This window comes from Apus apus, chromosome Z (genome assembly GCF_020740795.1).
Source record: "Apus apus isolate bApuApu2 chromosome Z, bApuApu2.pri.cur, whole genome shotgun sequence".
NCBI classification, from domain to species: Eukaryota; Metazoa; Chordata; class Aves; order Apodiformes; family Apodidae; genus Apus; species Apus apus.
Window position 1 is genome coordinate 40,472,876 of NC_067312.1, and position 20,827 is coordinate 40,493,702.

At 42.7% G+C, this 20,827-nt stretch overlaps 1 protein-coding gene across 4 annotated transcripts in view; it reads right to left on the reverse strand.

Annotated features, from left to right (window-relative positions):
- NTRK2 (neurotrophic receptor tyrosine kinase 2) overlaps positions 1–20,827 on the reverse strand; it is a 219,972-nt gene that overhangs the window by 42,629 nt on the left and 156,516 nt on the right. For all 4 annotated transcript variants that reach the window (XM_051642180.1, XM_051642179.1, XM_051642188.1 and 1 more), the window contains 3 exons: positions 20,278–20,408; positions 12,965–13,137; positions 8,067–8,301 (listed from right to left, as the gene is read on the reverse strand). In XM_051642180.1, the coding sequence (XP_051498140.1) occupies positions 8,067–8,301; positions 12,965–13,137; positions 20,278–20,408 (539 nt within the window). The remainder of the gene's footprint in view (positions 1–8,066; positions 8,302–12,964; positions 13,138–20,277; positions 20,409–20,827) is intronic.

Consider the following 20,827-nt stretch of genomic DNA (forward strand, 5'->3'; position numbering starts at 1 on the left):
TAAAAGAGGGTATATTCTTCATTTGGGAGTGGCCCAGGGCACTGTTTGACAATACAGTGACTGTGTGCCAATGATATAGGCTATGCGAGTCTAGGATGTACAGTGTGCAGCATGTTTTCTTTAGGGGCACAAGCAGGCAAAATCTCATTTGGAAAATACTGCTCAGTCCTAGTGATGCCTGTACCAGACCATGACACCAAAACTGCTGTTTCACACAATGAAAGTCATGTGAGAAGGCTACTATGGGAGAAGGAAAAACGGTTTTCTCCTGACAGTGTGCCTTCTTTAATTCTCCAGAATAGTCGGGCAGGGGACAGGAAAACCTCTTCAAAATCCACATAGATGTAAAGGCTAGGAAGGGAGGAGCATAATGTGATCAAGTAGGTGCACAATGGCCATGAGTTAATTCAGGGTGCTGATAAAAAAGAAAATCTGCAACTCTTTGAACAGCGAGGCTGTGGAGCAGCCTCCTGGGGAAAGCCTTGACAGCAGCATCCTACTTATTTGACACATCCTCTTTGATGGAAGGACCTGTGTGACACAACATGTGCCATCCACAAGTTAGAAATTCAAGGTTCAGAGATGTAAGACCACTGTTATCCAATTTTATGGTATACCTGAAAGACATTTAAGAAGAAGCCTGTCACAGTTTGCAGGCTGCTCTGTATTCCTTTATTTAACTAAAGTCTTTCTTCAGAACTTGCGCTGATAGCCTGCATTTTTGTTTTCTTTCTTGCTCTGGGCCAGCTTCAGTTCACACACTGGTCTGAGGCACTGGGTACATACAACAAGGCCAGATACACTCTGAGAGGCATCACCAAATCCCAATAATGCCACAGCCTGGTGCAGATGGCTCATGCACTCACAGCATTATACAGTTTGCCAACTCAGAAGGTAATTCTCACCAAGACAGACTGATGGGGATTGCTGTTACCTCCTGATGTGTGTCAGGTGTGACTAACTTAGTCATTGCTAGACCACTCTCCATCACCTTTGAAAAGTCCTGGAAAATGGGAGAGGTGCCTGAAGACTGGAGGGTAGCTAATGTCACTCCAGTCTTGAAGAAGGGCAAGAAACAGGACCTGGGTAACTACAGACTGGTCAGCCTCACCTCCATCCCTGGAAAGATGATGGAGCAGCTCATTCTGGGGGTCACCTCTAAGCACATGGAAGAAAATAAGGTTATCAAGAGTAGCCAGCATGGACTCACCAAGGGGAAATAATGTCTGACTAATATGACAGCCTTCTATGATGATGTGACATGATGGATAGATGCAGGGAGAACAGTGGATGCTGTCTTCCTCGACTTTATCAAGGCTTTTGACACTGTCAACCATAATATCCTTGTGGATAAGCTCAGGAAGTGTGAGTTAGAAGAGCAGACAATGAGATGGATCAAGAACTGGCTAAACAATAGAGCCCAGAAGGTTGTGATCAATGGTGCAGAGTCCAGTTGGAGACCTGTGACTAGTGGTGTTCCCCAGGGGTCAGTACTGGGCCCAGTCTTATTCAATATCTTCATCAATTATGAGGATGAGGGGATAAAGTATCTTCTCAGCAAGTTTGCTGATGACATGAAGCTGGGAGCATTGGCTGATACACCTGAAGGCTGTGCAGCCATTCAGCAAGATCTAGACAGACTGGAGAGCTGGGCAAATAGGAACCTCATAAGGTTCAACAAGAATAAGTGTAAAGTCCTACACCTGGGGAGAAAAAACACCTTCCACCAATACAGATTAGGGGTTGCACTGCTAGAAAGCAGCCCCATGGAGAAGGACCTTGGGATTCTGGTGGATAACAACTTATCCATGGGACAACAATGTGCCCTTGTGGCCAAGAAGGCCAATGGTATCTTGGGATGCGTTAGGAGGAGTGTGTCCAGCAAATCAAGGGAGGTTCTCCTCCCCCTCTACTCTGCCCTAGTAAGAATAGTATCCAGTTCTGGGCTCCCCAGTTCAAGAGGGTCAAGGATATACTGGATAGAGTCCAACAGACGGCTACAAGGATGATTAAAGGACTGGAACATGTCATATGAACAAAGTCTGAGAGACCTGGTGCTGTTTAGTCTTGAGAAAAGAAGACTAAGGGGGACCTTATTCATGTCTATAAATATCTGAAGGGTGGATGTCAAGAGTGGGCCAGTGTCTTTTCAGTGGTGCCTTGTGATGGGACAAGGAGAAATGGCACCAAGTTACAACACAAGAAGTTCTACCTCAACACAAGGAAAAACTTCTTTACTGTGAGGGTTACAGAGCACTGGAACAGGCTGCCCAGAGAGGTTGTGGAGTCTCGTTTTCTGGAGATTTTCAAGACCTGACTGGACATGTTGCTTTGTGATCTGCCCTAGGTGTTCCTGCTGCAGCAGGGGGGTTGGACTTGATGATCTTCTGAGGTCCCTTACGACCCCTATGTAGGACATGGTGCCCCCCTCCTAAAAACTACATGGCTCACAAGGCAGTGAGTGAGCACCAAATGGCTGCCCTAAAACTGTATGGGAACTTTGCCTGTCTCCCCTGTCCTCCCTGCTACAAACTGCAGACTAGACTCCATGTTGGAGACAAGAAACCTGTGGTGGGAATCCACTGAAAACATGTCTGTGAAGCACTGCCCAGAGATTGGTGCTAACTCTGCGGTGATTGGATCGTAGCTCTGGGAAGAGGGCGAAGTCCAATCCAGCAGGAGAAGATCCGTTGTAACAACTTAAAACGAGGACTGCAGCAACCAGGCTGGTGGTGGCTTTTTGGAGTGCAGGGAAGGTGCTGCTGGTCAGTGCACAGAGAGATCTGCTGGCTTTCTAAAGAAACTGAAGGAGATACAGTCAATCAGCCCAGAGGAGGGAGGTACCGCTGTTCCTTGAGAGCGTTGGAGAAACCTAACAGTTCCTGTGAGCTCCTGGGGAACTCTGCCTACCTGTGAGAAGGACAAGTGTCCACTTGGATCATGGACCAGCACAAAGACTGTACAGTCACTGTTTCTTCCTGTACTCGCAGCGTGATTAAATCTGTCCACCAGTGAGGCAGGAAGACAGTGAAAACCTATAGAACAATTCACCATCTCGGGATTTGGGTAAAAACAAACATTTACTTGCCCCTAATTCTTCCTTACCCATTTACCCAGCCCCTTCCCTAGTGTCTGTGATTCCTTTTACAATCCGTTAGGTACGCCCTCCTCCTCCTCTTTTGCCATTCCTTTCCTTCTCCTTATTGGTATTGTCATTGGTTATGCCTTAAATGTGGTGGTGGTGTTGTTAATTGAAATTGCCTTGGTATAGTAGTATTGTTGTTTTTCCATTATTCTTTATTATTATTATTGTTACTGTTGTTTCCTGATTACCCTTTTTTGAACTTCCTGCCCCAAATTGATTTATTTATCCCTTTAATAAACCGCATATTCATAAATTCTAACTGGGAGTTGGCTGCTTTCATTGGGAACACTAGCGAGTACCAGACAAGTGTCTCACCCTAGAAGTCAGTGCCAAAGTTCACTGCTCCTCTGTGAGAGGCGAGCACCGCGTGCGGAACTCTCAGCAGACCCCAATAAATTAAAATCTCTCCAAAAAGGGAGATAAGCAAGTTGTGGATCATGACACCCTATCATTCTATGATTCTATTACTTCCTAAGATCTCTCATGAATTTTTGCCAAATATAATTTCTTCTTAGGGGCTTAGGACACTGTTGATGTCGATAGTACTTGACATCTCCTCTTTTTTTTTTTTTTTTCCCCTGGCAGGCTGGAATTTTTATAGGTTTTGGTGCCTTATAAAGAAAGAGCTAAATTGTTAATGAGAGTTGGGGTTTCCATGTGGCTTGAGGAGGTCTGAAGTTCTTGCAGCTCCTCCTGCCCTTAACACTAATGTGGGGGTTCCCGCAGGAGTGGAAGGCTTGTTTGGGCTCAGAACCTATGTTGCTTCTTCCAATCCTACATGCTTGGGTCTCTTTAAATAGCAAAGCATAATACAAAATATGCAGATTTTTAAAAGAAAACAGGTCACTGGAGTTTATACTGAAATACATCCTTTTGGGTTCTTCTGCCCCATCTGTGCCAGAAGTGAAGGAAATTAATTTGTGACTTACAAACCTCTCTGTCCCTTTGGGGTGAGTTAGGCCTAAAGGAAGATGGAAATCTCACTAATAGCTGCAGTATTTTGACAGATTCTTGTGCTGTTTGTACAAGCGGAGGAAAAGGAGTCCCTATTTTCTCCACTCTTCCTTCTACTGTTATATAAAGGCAAGTAAATTATACAATAGCTAAGCAAGGATTACACAGATTAACTCCATAAATCTAAATCAGAAACAGAGTCTCTGTCCTGCACTAGACAAACATAAAAATGTGGCAGCGTGAAATTCTGGTCTTAATGAAGTTAATGGCAAAGCTTTTGCTTACTCTGGTGAGATGGCAGTTTCATTCAAAATCTTGGCTCAAATCTGTAGTTGGCTGACCGAGCAGCAAATCCCTGACAAGTTTTTCCAACTACTGGGATAAGACAACCTTCTTTTTTTAAGCTTTTTGCTTATGATAAAGAGATGCAGAAAAGTACAAGTAGTGAGGCAACCACTTGCATACCTGAACTGGAAACCTAAAAAGGGCCTGATACACCATCTCTCAATGCAAGAACACATAACTGGTGAAGTAGTTGCTCCCATGCTTCAGTGTCAATACTTTAAGCCACTGAAAGCTGCTGCTAAGTCACACTACTTGGATACCAGAGGGAAAGATAGGAAGCCCTGACCTGTTGGGAGTCCAAACAACAAAAAGCAGCAACAAAGCAAGTAAAAGCCCTTCATGAACTTGAGACCTAAGCTCTGCAAGTAAATTGTAAAATCATCGACTGTGCTAGAAGGACTGCAGTGCAGCAGTGTCACTGGAGCTGTCTGGCACACATGCTACTCTAATTACTCAACAGTTGTTTTAGTTTGTCCTGGGGTGGACAGCAGTGCTGGGTAAGAGAAGCCACTGTGCTTCTTCATGTCCCCAGGCTCATCTGGTTTGACTATTTAAAACTATTGATGTTACACTGAATGGTAGCATGTACACCAGGGCTCCCCCCACCCACAAGATTCCTGCCTGATGAAAAAGAAAGGAAAAAAGAACAGAAGAGAAAAAGGAAAGCTTGTGCAATCAGGGCCATGCACCACATGTATTCCCAGCCCAAGTGTTATTTCTCAATCTTTCTTCCCTGAAGCATCTGAACTGATGCAATGCAGAATATCATTAACAATCTAACAGTGAAGAAGGACTGGGGATCATCCTTATCTTAAAGACGGAGGCTACAAATAATTGTCTTGGGCAAATCTAACATCCTGACAGGGTAGCAGGAACCCAAAAAACTGATTCCAGTGTATTAATAAAAACAAATGCTGAACCATTTCTTGCAGTATTTTTGAAGCTCCTTTCAACAAGCATCAGGTAAACTGTCAAGGTTGTAGCTGAACTGCTTCTATGTATGTGATTAAGCCTGAGCAGTTCAAAAGACTTAGACTGCTATAAACAATTAAGTATGGTAGGTCAGCGCCATCCCAGTGTCATCACTGAGAGTTTCATTACTTAGGCTGGCCATATAATTATCCAGGCAACCATCTGGAAAGTCATCATAGCCTTGACTGTTTCGTGAGCAGTTTCTGAGCAGCCCAATGACCCAAGCAGGCCAGGCAAAAACCTCCCTAGCTCAACTGTAACATCCAACTTTTATCGCTGAAAACATGGTGGCATGGCAGGCTGTGCCTCTGTCTCTCTCCTGCAACAGCTAGAAGCCAGCTGGAACATGAGGGACCAGAGAAATGGTCCTTCTTGGTTTTCTCACTGTGCAGAACAAGCTACCACCCAGCTTTAAGTTTCACACCCAGCCATCATACTGCAAGCTTACACCATCAATTTGTATGGAGCCAGGCTACTTTACATCTCCATTAATCCCATCAGACACTGGCCTACCTTTTTCTCCTTTGCTTTACACTTGTGTCTTTTACTAATACCTCTCTACACTTACCTTTCCTGCCTTATTCACTCTCTCACATCCATGATTGAACCCTCTTCACACTATTCCCTCTTTCTTTTCCTTTGCTGCACCTAAGACCCCACAGATCCTCCTTTGGCCTCAAAAACGGTGATGAAGAGGAAGAGCAGAAGGAAAGAAGATAATGATTCTGTATAAGAGGCAGTGAAAAATACAGTGTACCCTGTGAATTAGGTCCTTTGAGAGGTACCTAAGGACTATCCAGGTTACACAGAATTTCCTCAGGTGAACCCTGCTTTTTCCAGGTAATGGGTCATGTTATAAATTTGTGCTTCATTGAGTAGAAGCTTTGCTTGAGTTCTCACGTGTAAGGCTCAAGGATTAAACCCAGACATACATGAGCAGGTAAGATGATGGCAGGGTCAGTACACTATCACATGCCTGTGCCAGGGAGCCTATTTAATTAGCTAGATTCCATACCTTTTTGCAGGTATTTTTTCTCTAGCAGGGAGGTGGTTTTTTGTATGTTTGTTTTTCCAAAAATAAGCAGATAATTTATCATTCAAAAATTTTGCCTCTGACTGTCAAACACTTACTGCTAAGTGTGGACATTCATTCTCAGACGTAAATAAACCAAGTTTCAGTGAAGCACAGAACAGACACACCTCCAGTCCCAACAAATATTGTTCATACTTAGATGCAAAATCAAGAAACCCTGCCATTTCGTCCTCATTGATGTTCTTGCAAAAACAAATAGAGACAGTAATTACCATTCTCTATATTTTTCCAAGTTCTGAAGTGCAATCAAGCTTGTTTCACATTGACCAAATCACCTGAAGTACCAAGTTTCCAAAATAACAACATATAAGAGGAATCAGGCTCCTATGTTTACTAAATACTAGGTTTGCATTTTGAAAGAAAATACAAAGAACAGAGGAGACTGTTACTTCTTGGCTGTTAAATGAAATAACACTCAATACTAATTCCTGTGTGTAACTTCATCTGCACTGTCTAGCCACAGCTGATGTAAAGACTGTTCCTTTCTCGGCACTCACAAACACTGATGCTGAGGTGACACTCTCCTTGACAGACACAGTAGCCCAAATAGTGTGGCTAAGGAAGAGGCCTTTATCTGTAAGGAATTCAGTGGCAGTAAGTCATGTGAGAGGCAGATACAGAAAATGGCTTATTGGCTTATCTTAAAGGATAAATTCTAGGTTTTATAAACTAACAGGTTGGCCATGGACTGCATTCCCCAAGTCATAAACACCTGATAGCTTCAGTGCCAATCATGAAATTACAAACATAGTAGCAATCAGCAAATGCTGTCAATTATATGACTTGCCACCCAGTACAAAGACAACGTTAATAACAGCAATTAATGTACACAGTCTTGTTTACCCTAGTGACCTTAGAAGCCCTTTGCAAACTTCAGAGATAATTTTATAGCAACCAAGATTATTTTACAACAACTGCCTGGGCCAAAATGAACAAGTGCAATGGGCTACTCTTACCCACTACAAAACAACTCTCCAGTCTTAAGCAGCAAGACTAAAAACCTGACTTAAGGCAGCGAAAAACTTACCGAGAGCCTTTCAGGTACTCATTATGTAACGATTTCTCACCCAGTCTCTTCCTGAGTAAAATAACTGGTCCAGTGCTGCTGTGTAGTACTAACGTCTCCTCTAGTAAACTGAAACATTATGTAATACTCCAAAGTTTCAATTTCCATTTGTCTTAGCAACATATAGGAACATATTTTAATAATATTTAAGTGTTGGGCCAAATCTGATTACCCACTCTTTTATCTGCTGCTGCTTCTTCTTCACTAAAGCCAAGCAAACATGCAAAACTTCTGCCAAGAGAAAAAGAAGTTTCTATGATTTATTGTTAGAATATAAAGCAAACATATATAAACAGGACATGTCAATCTTACTTGGATTAACTCTCTCCAAATTTACCAAAACTTTGTAACTCAAAACCAGGTTCTCCACATTCCAGCATCTAATTACCTGACAGACACATGATTGACTGTAAAAGCAGAATCAGGCATATCAATGTGGTAAGATGGCTGAACAAGACGTAGCTCATTGTCAAGTACAGCAGTTCACTTACCCTATAGTAGTCCGTGCTGTACACATCTCTGGACATCCCAAAATCCCCAATCTTCACCAGTAGATTCTCACCAACCAGGCAATTCCGTGTAGCAAGGTCCCGATGCACAAAGTGCTGCGATGCCAGGTAAACCATACCAGCTGCAATTTGCTGGGCAATATGAAGCATCTGGGATTGGGTCAGCTCAGCTGGACGGTTGCCTTCTGCCATCAGTACTGCATCTGGTCCATGTGCCCTGCACCAAAATACAAGTGGATTAAGTGACAGGCCACTTGTAAGCTGGAGAGGTGAAAGGCATTAGTGATCTTAAAAACACAACTGCCTCACTCAAAGGTAGTAACAAAAATGGGGCCAAATTAATTGGTGAAATATAGGACAATTTGTATCTTGGCTTTTTTCATTTACAGTTACTTTGTCAAAGACAGGTGGTGTGAAGACCATTACACAACAGGTGATATACTGGTCACGGAGAACAGGCACGTGCATTTGTAACATCCCTCTCTCTGAAACCATCACCTTTCTCCTATTCCATTCTAGTAATCTTTTCTGAAGAAAGGCTGGCAAATGTAGCTCTTTGCTAGTCTTATCACTTTGTAAGAGTGAAAGGCAATAGTGTGAAAAGCAACCAAGCGGCATGCATGGCATCATTTTTCCTATCATAGAATCATAAAATGGTTAAGATTGGAAGGGACCTTAAAGATCATCTAATTCCAACCTCCCTGCATGGGTAGGGGCACCTCACACTAGACCAGGCATCACAAGGCCTCATTCAACCTGGCCTTGAACACCTCCAGGGAAGGGGCTTCCACAACCTATGACAGTGTTCCCTGATTTCTACAGGGAGACAGGCCATTGAGCCTTCCATATTTTCTTAAAGAAGAAGAGCTAATTTCCTTCTGAGATGTCATCTGATAAACAAAGGGCAGCAATTTTAGATTTACACTTCTAATTTCCTTTCCAAATGCACAGCAGGAAAGTATTTTTGCTTATTTCATCACCAAGGGTGAGTCTTGCCTGAGATAGAAATTCTTGACAACAGAAAGAGGACACAAAACACACACAAAACACAACTAAATGGCTTCAGCTTTCAAGACCTAGCAATTCCCTAAGATGCAATAATCAATTGATTAATGAGAAGCTTTTACACACTCCAGCAGAAGGAGAGCTGTTTTGCATTTGGAAAGTGCATCAAAGTAATGAAACACATGTGCTTCACCCATCTTATCAACTATGTTAACTCTGGTATACATGTGTAACATCCTGGTGTCTTGAAGATACGAAAATAAATACTTTTGCACACAACATTTTACAGTAAGCATTACTATCTAATCCCTATCCAATTAATATGACACCAAGCTGTGTGGGGTGGTCCACATGCTGGAGGGAAGGGATAACATTTAGAGGGGCCTTGACAGGATGAAGAGGTGGACCCATGCCAACATCACAAAGTTCAACCAGGCCAATGCAAGGTCCTGCACTTGGGCTGGGGCAATCCCAAACACAATACAGGCTGGGTGGAGAATGGATTGAGAACAGCCCTGAGGAGAAGGACTTGGAGATATCTGTTGAGGAGAAGGACTTAAAGGTGTTTAGGAGAAGGACTTGGAGGTGCTTGCTTAGGAGAAGCTCAACATGAGTTGGCAATGTGTGCCTGAAGCCCAGAAAGCCAGCTGTGTCCTGGGCTGCAGGAAAAGAAGTGTGGGCAGTAAGTCAAGGCTGGTGATTCTCCCCCTTGACTTGGCTCTCATGAGGCCTCACCTGGAGTACTGTGTCTAGTTCTGGAGCCCCCAAGAGAAGAAGGCCACAGCATGGAGCAGTTGGAGTGAGTGCTGGGGAGAGCCATAAAGGTGATCAGAGAACTGGAGAACCTTTCCTATGAAGACAGGCTGAGAGAGTTGGGGTTGTTCAGCCTGCAGAAGAGAAGCCTCTGGTGAGACCTCACAGTGGCCTTCTAGTACTTGTATGGGCCCACAGGAAAGCTGGGGAGTGTCTTTTTACAAGGACTTGTAGGGACAGGAGAAGGGGTAATGGCTGTAAACTGGAAGAGGGGAAATTTAGATTAGATATTGGGAAGAAATTCTTCAGTGTGAGGGTGGTGAGACATTGGCACAGGTTGCCAGACCCATCCTGATGCCAGACCCATTGCTGGAAGTGTTCAAGGCTAGGTTGGATGGGGCTCTGAGCAACCTGGTCTAGTGGGACATGTCCTTGCCCATCCACGGGGACTGGAATTACAGGATCTTGAAGGTCCTTTCCACCCAAAGCACTCTGTGATTCTATGATTCTATGATAATGAGGTCATCTGGCAATCATTCCTTATTTGATATAACTTACAAGATTCTGAATATCCCTTCCCATCCATTCCTTTATTGTGAGTTTTCAGAAACCTTTTTTACTTCATTCCTGCTGGCTATTTTTTCCAAGAGATTACCTCTCCATTTCCTTCCTCATATATATATTTTAATACACTAGAATTGATTTTAATTTTCTCCTAGAAAAATTCCTTGCTACAAAGAGTTTCAGAGAATCCCATTTTAATAAGTGGAGGTGAGGCCTTAATTTGCCTGTAGGGGAAGGGCACAGGAGTTTGGAGAAGAGTTGCAAATTTATCAAAATTGTAAGATCAAATCTGACACTACCTATTAGAAATAAGATATTAAAATTGCCCCAAGGGAAGAACTTCATGTGCAAAATGACAGATGTGAGAAAGAAATGAAGAAGGGTGTGTAGCATTGCTGGGACTGCGTTTGGTACCAGGCAAAGCAGCTTGCTGCCACAGGGTACATACAGGCAGCTATTCAACTGGCCTCGGTTGGGGGAAATAAAAGGGAAGGTATGAAGTCTCCAACCAAGACTCACAAGCAAATTCCTACTGAAAAGCACTATATCTTTTCAGTGCATGGAGTGTTTTAATGACTGCTCTCAGACATGAAGCTCTGAGTTGCTACATTAGACAACTCTTCTTCTTTCACTAGGGCATGGTCAGTATCCAATGAAACCTTTGTATTATTCTTAACACTCCATCCACCCTGCTTGTTCTCTTGGCACTGGCAGTAAATGAGGTGCTCCTCAGTGTCTGCAACAGCCAGGAATGCTGACAGAGATTTCTTTGGATCCACATCAGCCTCCACTAGCCACAACAAGCAAAGGGCAAGTATGACTTTCAGGCTTCAGTCCTAGATCTGAAACAGCGTTTGGCTGCATGCAGATAGCAAGGCTTATTTGGGTTAAATTTCGATTTTCTTTTTTTTCCCCCAACGGCCTTTGGTGGCGCTGCGGGGTAAGAAATAGACGCTCCTAGAGCCTGCTTAGAACTAACCTCTGATCTGCAACACAATCTGCAGCAAAGCTGAGAGGAACGACAAATTGGAGCTTAAGTTTAACAGCTTGTCCCAGCATAATAATATGTTCAAAAGTCAAGGGCTGATACATAATTAATAAAATTTAAAAAGAGAAAACCTAAAGCAGGAAGTATATTATCTGATAAACTACCTTTCTGTACAACAATTAAAAATCAGTTAGGACATAGGGAAAGGCCAATGAAAAAGAAAAAAAAAGTATTTCTTATGAAATAAGAAATTATTTTGTATCAGCTGCAAATCTAGCTTCTTCTAACAGTGTTCTGAAAAAGATTAGGAAACTGCAGTTCTCTCCTGATCCATGGCAGAGGTCCAAGCAGGCCATGTAAATGCCCCAGCATGGCTCTGCGAGTTTACTTAAATCTGGTGCCAGAGAGACAGTCACTCTGGAAAAAGTACTGGTGTTTGCCCTGCAATCTCAGTTCATGCCCTGGTCTTCCTGTCAGACCTGGCAGCTCTGCAAATAAGGAAGGATGCTAGCTAATACCATTTGCTTTTACAATGTGGTAATTTGTTCAGAGGAAATTAAAAAGACAGCAAACTCATTTCACATAGGCTATCAAAAATGCATAAATGGCAACACTAGCAGTCACTAGCCATTTCAGTCAGGTAGAAAATCTGAACCCATTTAAAGGGACATCAGTTTTGATTGTTTTACAGCTTTGTCACAGATACCTTCCCAAAACGGCGCTACCCCCAGTTATCTTCAGCAGGTGAGATCTCAGTACATTGAAATATTTTTGTGACATGTGATGAAAATCATAGAGGAGACCTTGAAAGAATAGTCCCTTATGTAAATGTTTTGTGGGTTTTTTTTACATAGGAGTAGAAGCTGTCTCTGAACTGCTTATTTTTATGTCAACGAGTGCAGGCTAGTGCGAATGTCACATACACAAGGCCACTGTTCTTAACTTCCTGGTTCATGAGTTACCTATTATTGTGAACCTTAGGTATCATCTATTTATCTGTGACTGCTTTATTCCCAAATTTCAATTTCCAATGCACATTCCTGAAGAGCTTTATGAAATATAACCCTAATCCGGACCCCAAGATGTAGCATTTTCCATTGCAATGAAGTCTTCATGGCTCACAGTTTTCTTGCTTCAGATTACTGACAGTCTTTGCAAAACTCCGAGAGGAGGGAAGAGAAAAGGGGTTAGATTTCAAAAGCTCTTGGACGCCCACAGATAGCGATTGGTGTTGAGTGGGATCTTCCCAAATGCTTCCAGAAAGCCTGCCAGGCTACTGTAAGATTTAAAAGCAAACATTTTGGAATATGCTGAAATAAACTGAAAACAGCCCTTCTTCGTTGCCATTACTTTGGGGCAAAGCATAAGGCTTGACTTAATGGTACTTCCAAATAGGCAAAGAAACAGTGAGTCCCACATCCCAGTAGAGAAGATGAGAGTTGCATGGATTTGCATTCCTAGGTGTTGGTGTTTTCCAGTGGTGGTAGTTAACTTGACATTAAGTACCAGAAACACCTACCTTCTCTGCCCACTTCTGGCTCTCTAGCACAGTATGTGTTTGTGGATTTACCTGAGGAATTTGTTAAGATCTCCATGCTTCATATACTCAAAGACCATGATGAGTGGATCACCCTCAACGCAGACGCCATAGAACTTCACAATGTGCTCGTGTTGCAGGTTTGTTAGCAGCTCTGCCTCACGGTGGAAGTCCTTGCGGGCATTATCGCTGGCATCCTTCAGTGTCTGGCAGGAAAATGAAAATGTAAGGAGGGGAGATGGTCACAAAAGGCAGCAAACAATTGGGATGGCACAGTAAGGGTAAAATAAGGACACCTTACTGCATAAAGAATGGAGGAAGTACTTTCTTAATAGCTCTTTTACAAATGCAGATGTGGTGTTCAAGTGCAACTAAGTAGAGAAGTGCAATTTTCACTTTCCTGTGATATGTCATCCCAAAGAACTATTTTTCCTGAAAGAGGATGCAGGAATACTCATGATCTTACTGTGCTAAGTGTTTTCCAAACACAGAACAAATAAACTGGTCTTGTAAAAAAGAAAAAAATACTAGCACACACCTGGTTCATATGCTTTAGCATTTAACTCAGGCAAACCCTAGTATCCTGTTGGTATTTACCTTTCTTGTAAGTTCCTGAAAATAAAACTCTGCTTACTTAAAATGCTTCTGGGGAATGTACATGCATTCTTCAGCTATTACTAATGTTGCTGTTGCTGATGCTGGCCCCTACGGTGCGCTATACATTAGGTAGATTTATGCAAGGTTATGCCCCTGAACCAGAACTTAAAACCTGAGACTTCAGTCAGAAACCCGTCTGAAATTCAGAAAAACTGCTCACATGCATAAGATTAAGCATATAGATAAGTAACTGGAGGATCAATCCTAAATTGATAGGCAGAGAGGAAGTAGATTCAGATCAGAATTTTGGGGTGTCACTTTTCTCACCCCCTTTTATTTATACAGCTGTGTTGAGTCTGTGTCTCAGATCTTTGGTCACAGCAGAGGGCACAGGGGCAGCTCCTGTGAGAAGCTGCTGGAAACTCCCCTGACTCCAAAGCAGGACCTGCGACTGGCCAAGGCTCAGCCCATCAGCAAAGGTGGTAACACCTCTGTGATAACATACTTCAGAAGGGGAAAGGGAAATTGTTAAAAGTCCAGAAGGGCAGAGGAGAGGGGGAGGTGAGAGAAACACCTCAACACAGATACCAAGGTCAGTGAGGTAGGAGGGGGAGGAGGTGCCCAAGCAGAGGTTCCCCTGCAGCCTGTGGTGAGATGGCAGGCTGTCCCCCTGCAGTCCATGGTGGAGAATGGTGGAGCAGCCTGTGAAGGACCATGGAGGAACAGATGTGGACCTGCAGCCATGGAGGACCACAGTGGAGAAGATGTGGATATGAAGCTGTGGAGGACCTCATGCCCTGGGAAGTGGCTGTTCCTGAAGCAGGCTGTGACTCACTGGGAAGCCTGTGCTGGAGCAGCCTGTTCCTGAAGGACTGTACCTCATGGGAGAGACACACGTTGGATGGGTTGGTGAAGGACTCTTTTGCATGGGAGGGACCCCATGCTAGAGCAGGAGTCCTGCCCCTGAGAAGGAAGGAGTGGCAGAAACAATGTGTGATGAACTGAGCACAACCCACATTCTCCATACCCCTGTGCAGCTGGGTGGGGAGGAGGGAGGGAAATGGGGAGCCAAGTAATTCTTCCATCAGAATAAAGGAAGGGGTGGGATAAGGTACTTATTTTTTAAACTTTGATTTGTTTTCTCTTTGTCCTGCTCTGATTTGATTGGTGATAAATTAAATTGATTTTTTTGCGCACTGTTTTGCCCTTGACCATAATTGGAGAGTGATCCCTCCCTGTCATTGTTTCGACCCACAGCATTTTGTTTTATTTTCTCCACCCCATCACGCAGTGGGGGCAGATTGAGCCACAGTTCTTTGTTGCTGGCTGTGCCTAAACCACAACAACTCTAAACGCTTGCATATTTTCATCTTGAAGGAAATGTATCACCACTGAATCAAACACGAGGCTTAAATGCTGTATAATTAAATAATGCTAATTTAGCTGCCATACATAGGCAACTTAAAATCTCTTCTTCAGAACTACACTTCCTGAGCAAGGAAACACATTCATGCACCAAAAAACCCCCCAAAATTCTGACACCAATTATATGAGAAATAACTGTAATTGACAATAAATCAATACTAGGTTCTGCCTCCAGAAGGTACAGTGGTTGCACTATACTAATTCAAACACTATTTTTAAAACAGTGAGAGAAAGATAGCAGGTTACCAGTGTTCACTCATGATTACTCACAGAAACTGATGTCTGGGCTCTGTACAATTGCATTTTAACTACACCTAGACTTAACGCAAAGGAAGATGAAACATGTAAAGTAGTGGCAATGTTTTAAGTAAAGATACTTTTTCCTGGCTACCTACCTGAATTTTACATTTTCTACCCTGAATTAATCTATAGAGCATGGAACCAACCACAGTCATCAGAAGAGCCAAAGAACAAGCTGTCACTGTGCAATCTTTGTGCCAACAAACCCAATGTTTAGCTGCAGTCCTTATGGTTTGTTCAAGGTTTTTCTTTAACAGAGTCAATTCTGTCTACTTTTCTACTTTTATATGTATGCATGTGTGAAGAAGGGAGTAACATACGACTGCTGGAGAAAACATTTGCTTCACTTGTGAAACTGCAACCATATGTCTTGAAAAACAAACAGCTATCATAATAAGGTCCAGATTGGGGGAAAAGGAGCAGGGCAGACTGGATGGCCATCTATCAAGTTCAGGGGCTTTTGTCTGGATTTCAGGCTCTATGGATTCTAGAAGCAACAGAAATCACTCACGCCACAGATGTCCCTTACCTGAGGGACTCATGAATCTCATGTGTCCTCAGCCCCAGAACCCTTTTCCTCTACAAGTTTTACCAATAATGATGCAACAAGAACATGGCATCATAAAAGCTTCACAAGCTATTATACATTAGTATACACAGCTATATCACCTAAGGCGGATATCAGATTGGCTCCCTGCTATAATCCCCACACAATCACATCTGAACTGAGCAAGGACTGAAACTGAAATGTATTCCAACACTTCCTGCCTCTGGGATGATCCTTTAACATGATACAGGCACCAACCCACAATCCAATCTGCATATGCTATATAATGAAATCACTGGGAACAATTCTGTTGTCACTTGAGTTTCCTCTGGTGTTTTCATGTATAAGCAATTAGGCTGTAATTCTTCTCAACAACAGAATCAGAAAAGGAATTTATATAAAAAACATTTTTAAATAATAGCAACCTGGAAAAAATTGGCAGGGAGAAGCATAGGCTGCATAGGCTAATACTCTTTCCAGCAGGTTTGTTCCCTGGAAAGACAATAAAAAATCTCTGCTCTGGGAAGACGACATATTGTATATTTCAGAAGATATTTTTTATCTTACAGAAACAGCAACATTATCATCTGATAGAGCAGTTGCCATGGCAATTACACATTTTCTGTCAAACAGCAAAATGCAGGAAGGTCTAAAACCCAGCTGAAATTCAGAGAGGGTTTCTGCTACTAAGGGACGACTTGAATCTCTTGTCACCCACCATTACAAAACCCCATTTCCATTATTTCATACAGCGTGCAGAATAGACACAATGCATGAGAGACAGGTGACACAGTCAGGCACAGAGGAGACTGGAAAGTGAAAAAAATAGTAAGGATGTAGAATTTACATAGAAATGGCATTGACTAATACTTTTAGCTTCTTCTCAGTGCAAGAGAATAAAACCAAAATAAAACCGAAAAGCATAAAGACAGAAAAAGACATATTCATGATTATCATTAGTGACAAATATGCCAAACCTCTGCATACAAAGCAACCTCAGCAGTCAATTACAGTTTTTCCCAAGTATCAACTGAAATAAAATCAAATATACTTCCCATCCACTCAGGCCAGCAGCTAAGGAGAAGGGTCACATTACCTTAGGCAACAGAGGGATCCCCTAGCAGTTACAGGGCTTCCACAACTGCTGAGTTCGTCCTTGTGACAGTCAGACTGCCACCTCCATGCTTTATCTCTTCCAAAGAGTTCTTGCCCAGGTATGCCCCCCATACCATCTGGTCTTCGCAAGACCTGTGCTCTGAAGCAATTGCTAACTGCCAGCTCTTTAGTCCACCACAGAGTCACACTCATGGGTCAATCAGATAAAGATCAGGGGTCCTGGGTCTCACCAGTGTGACCTGCTAATGAAACTCTCACGACAGCTGTCCTTTATACTGTTTCAGCCTTCCACTGTGAAATCCTTACTACTGCTCCCCATCACCATGCTAGACCCTTCTCTGAACTGAAGACCCAGAGTTGGAAAGCTCTGATTTTCCTCTGCAGGTGTCATGAAATGTTCTATAGAAATTTACTAGGTGAGCACTGTCCTTGAGCAGAACAGGGTAGATCCTCCTCTAACCTCTGCAGGGGAGACAGAGGCAGCTGCTAACCTGTGGCCTGATAGTCATCCTCACCTCCAGCTCCGGACAGGTAAAACTAGTGCAAGACGAGGCCTGGGGACCTGTGAGGAGACTGTGCTGATCCAGGGCTGAACAACTACTGTGGCATGGCAAAATGACCTGCAAGGAAACAGCAACTTTTCCTTCCTCCACCTTCTGTTCTCTGAAAGTACACGCAGCAAATGGTGTATTAATGTGATATACAAACTTGCTAAGGCAAAAAGGGTAGTACAGTATCCATGAGACCAGCTTAAGCTGTGATTAAGCTCTCTCCTTACAGTTTGACCCACAGAAAGCATTTCTGAGAACTCAGTGCTCTCCCAAAAAAGCCTTGTGGTCAAAAAAAAATTAAAGTAACTGTCTTTCTCCTCTTCCAAAGAGCAAAATCTCAGGCACTTTGGGTTGTTTATGCTATACATGATTTTTTATCTTCCCAGATTTTTCTGGGCCTCTTAGCTTCTAAATAATTAGCTGCAGCAATGTCAGTGCTCCAGATACCAGCCAGCAGAGAAGGAGATGGATGCGTGTTGAGTCAGACAGTGGTGCTTAGGGTCACGTGTGAACCATTCAGTTGTCCAGCAGCCAGCAGACATAGGCAGCCACCAGCCATCCTGATACATGCCATGCAAGTGAGACCATGTCTCCTCACTGCCAGAATCCCCCTGCCACTGCCTTACACCTCACCAAGTTCCTATTTCCATTGGACTCAGCAGATCTGTTTCACAGAGACAGGTGTGTTGTGGTTTTGCTCAGGGAGGTGAGGCTCTCTAAAGCCCTTGCTGTTTGCCAGCAGGAGCTGCCCTCCACTGCTGGCATCCAGGTCTGCTCCTCAAAGATTGAAAAAAAAAATATTTTAAAATGACACATTTTCACTGCCAAACCCTGTGGGGTCCAGACACAACCCTCTGGCTAGCCCTCTGCACACCACTGAGGTCCCATCCCTTGACCTCCACTGTGACTGAAGGACATCTGTGTACGCTAGAGCTGGTATTACACTGAAAGAGAGAAACACTAGGCAATTAACCCCTCAGTTATAAGGGGACCAAATCAATGGCACAATTTGCCAAAAAAATCACTCCTTGACAGCAGCCAGAGTCACATCTTCAGGAGCCAATGGGAGAAATACAAAATGGGTATAATCTGTCACCAGAGGTACTTATTCCCACAGCTACCTGCAAGATCCTTATTAAGAACACTACAAAGAGTGGATTTGGTTAAGAAAAAATAGTATGACAACTGGTCCGGAAAACCAACAGATTTGTCATCTAAACCCGCGGAGACATCTCTCCCTTTAAAGGCTCAATGCTCTTCCTCATGAATTACACTGAGAAAGAGCTGCAAAGAGTGAACATGGAGCAGCATTCAATAGCAGAAGTGCTGGGCTCCATTTGGTCAGGACTTTCAAAGGGAGCAAGTGAATGGGAAGACTTTTATTTTGCTATCAAGCAGCTCCCTGAAGTGATACAGGAAAGGCAATTTTCACTCTAGCTTCACTAAAATACAATAGAAAATTCATTCAGATCTAGTTTTGTCATCTCCTATCTCTTGCCTTCTCCTGCCTATGATATATCCCTTCAAAGCTTAGTTTTTTCTCACCAGTCAACATGACTGAACAGCTCCCAAGCTATCAAAAGCTTGTAACTTCGGTAAACCCCAAAACCTCGTTATTTTTGGTGGAGCAAGAAAGCATTATACAAGTCCATCCTTCTTTCATGTTCTCTCACCATCAGATCCAAAACTCTGTTTCTTGTTTCCAAACTCAAAAATATGATCTACTTAATTTCTTTTACTGTGTGGTTTAAGCCAAAATGTACATGTAGTTGCCTAATCGTGACTGGTCAGATTTTTCTGACCCTGAGGCACAGCCCAGATTCCGAATGTGCATTCCCCCTGCACTTAATGAGATACTGGAAATGGTGAAATGTTGCTCAGCTTTTGACAAAACACAGATGGAGATAAGAGATTATTGCCAGGGAGACTTTACAAACTCTTCGACCATAGTTTCACTGATGCTATGTTCTAGTGAACATCCACAGCTGAGATCAACAACCAGTCTCAGCCTGTCAATTGTGTCCAAGTTCTGAGATCTTCTGGATCTCTTCTGGAAATCTTCTTACTCCTTACTAGATTCCCTACATTTAGGAGAATCAAACAAATGCCTTTCAACCAACACCCCCACCCCTCTGAAATGTGAGAACTATTGCGTATACTTGAATCTTCAATGTTACAGCTGTTTTCATGTCGTTTCAGTTTCCTTTGGACTGTATTTTGGGGAAACTAACTAGAGGTGTATAATTACTCCTCCAGGTCTGACATATCATGACTTCTGGATTTCCATGCAGTGGTGCTTAAGAGCACATGGCAACATTATCCACAAGTTTGTTATAACATTCCTGGCAGCTATATTAATGACAATTACTGATAGATAATTTCAGTGGCTGACTAAAAGAAGGGCACAATCCTCAAAAAGAAAGGCCTTCTTTGACTAGCAATTATACACACAACCTAATCACTTAGCTAGTAATAGATTATTTTTTTAGACACACATATATGTCACATGTATTTTTAATGACCTAGACATTATTCTTCAGTAATTATATTTTAGATAGATCATAAAAGATTTTGCCCCTTTGTGACATAAGTCTGTTTCCCCCCTTTTCCTTATGAAATTAAGCTCTCATTTTATAATCCACAAGAAGATCAACTCTCACATTCTCTTAATACTCCATTAGCCTTGTGAACCCTTCCGCATACATCAGAGCAGTAAACTGGGCTAAGAAATAGGAAAACACGACCATTTACCAATAAAATAGCATTAGTTGCAACCATGAATTAATAATGGAAACCTTAGACTCTTTTACCTTCACTGCCACCAAGATCTTGTCCTGCTCAGGACAGAGGTTATAGCATTCCGCCAGGAAGACTTTCCCAAAGGCTCCTTCTCCCAATTCTCTTTTGAGAACAATGTTGTGGCGCTTGATGTGCTGCACAACTGTGAAGAGAAAACAAAACAGAGGTCATAAGTGAGCTGCAAGGCCAGGATTGGACAGGGTCCATGCTTACAGCCACACAGAGACAGGGTTGCCTGTAGAGTGGAGTGCATGTTGTAGAAGGAATAAACATGACCATGTGTAATTGTCCAAAAAAGGTCAAGTTAATGTATTTATATTTGGAGAGAAGTAAATTTGCTGGATAAGAAGACATGGAATTAAGAGTCACCTGGGAAAAGGCCATTTATCATTGTGTTAGAATGATTGCTGCAGAGCATATGTAACAGCTAATGCTGCTTTTTAAAAAAACATTAGGCTAAAGAAGCAGAAAACAAATCAAACCTCTCATACCGCTTCTATTTTAGTACCTCTAACAATAGCTGAACTCTCACATCCAAAGCCAAAGTTTTAAAATTAACCT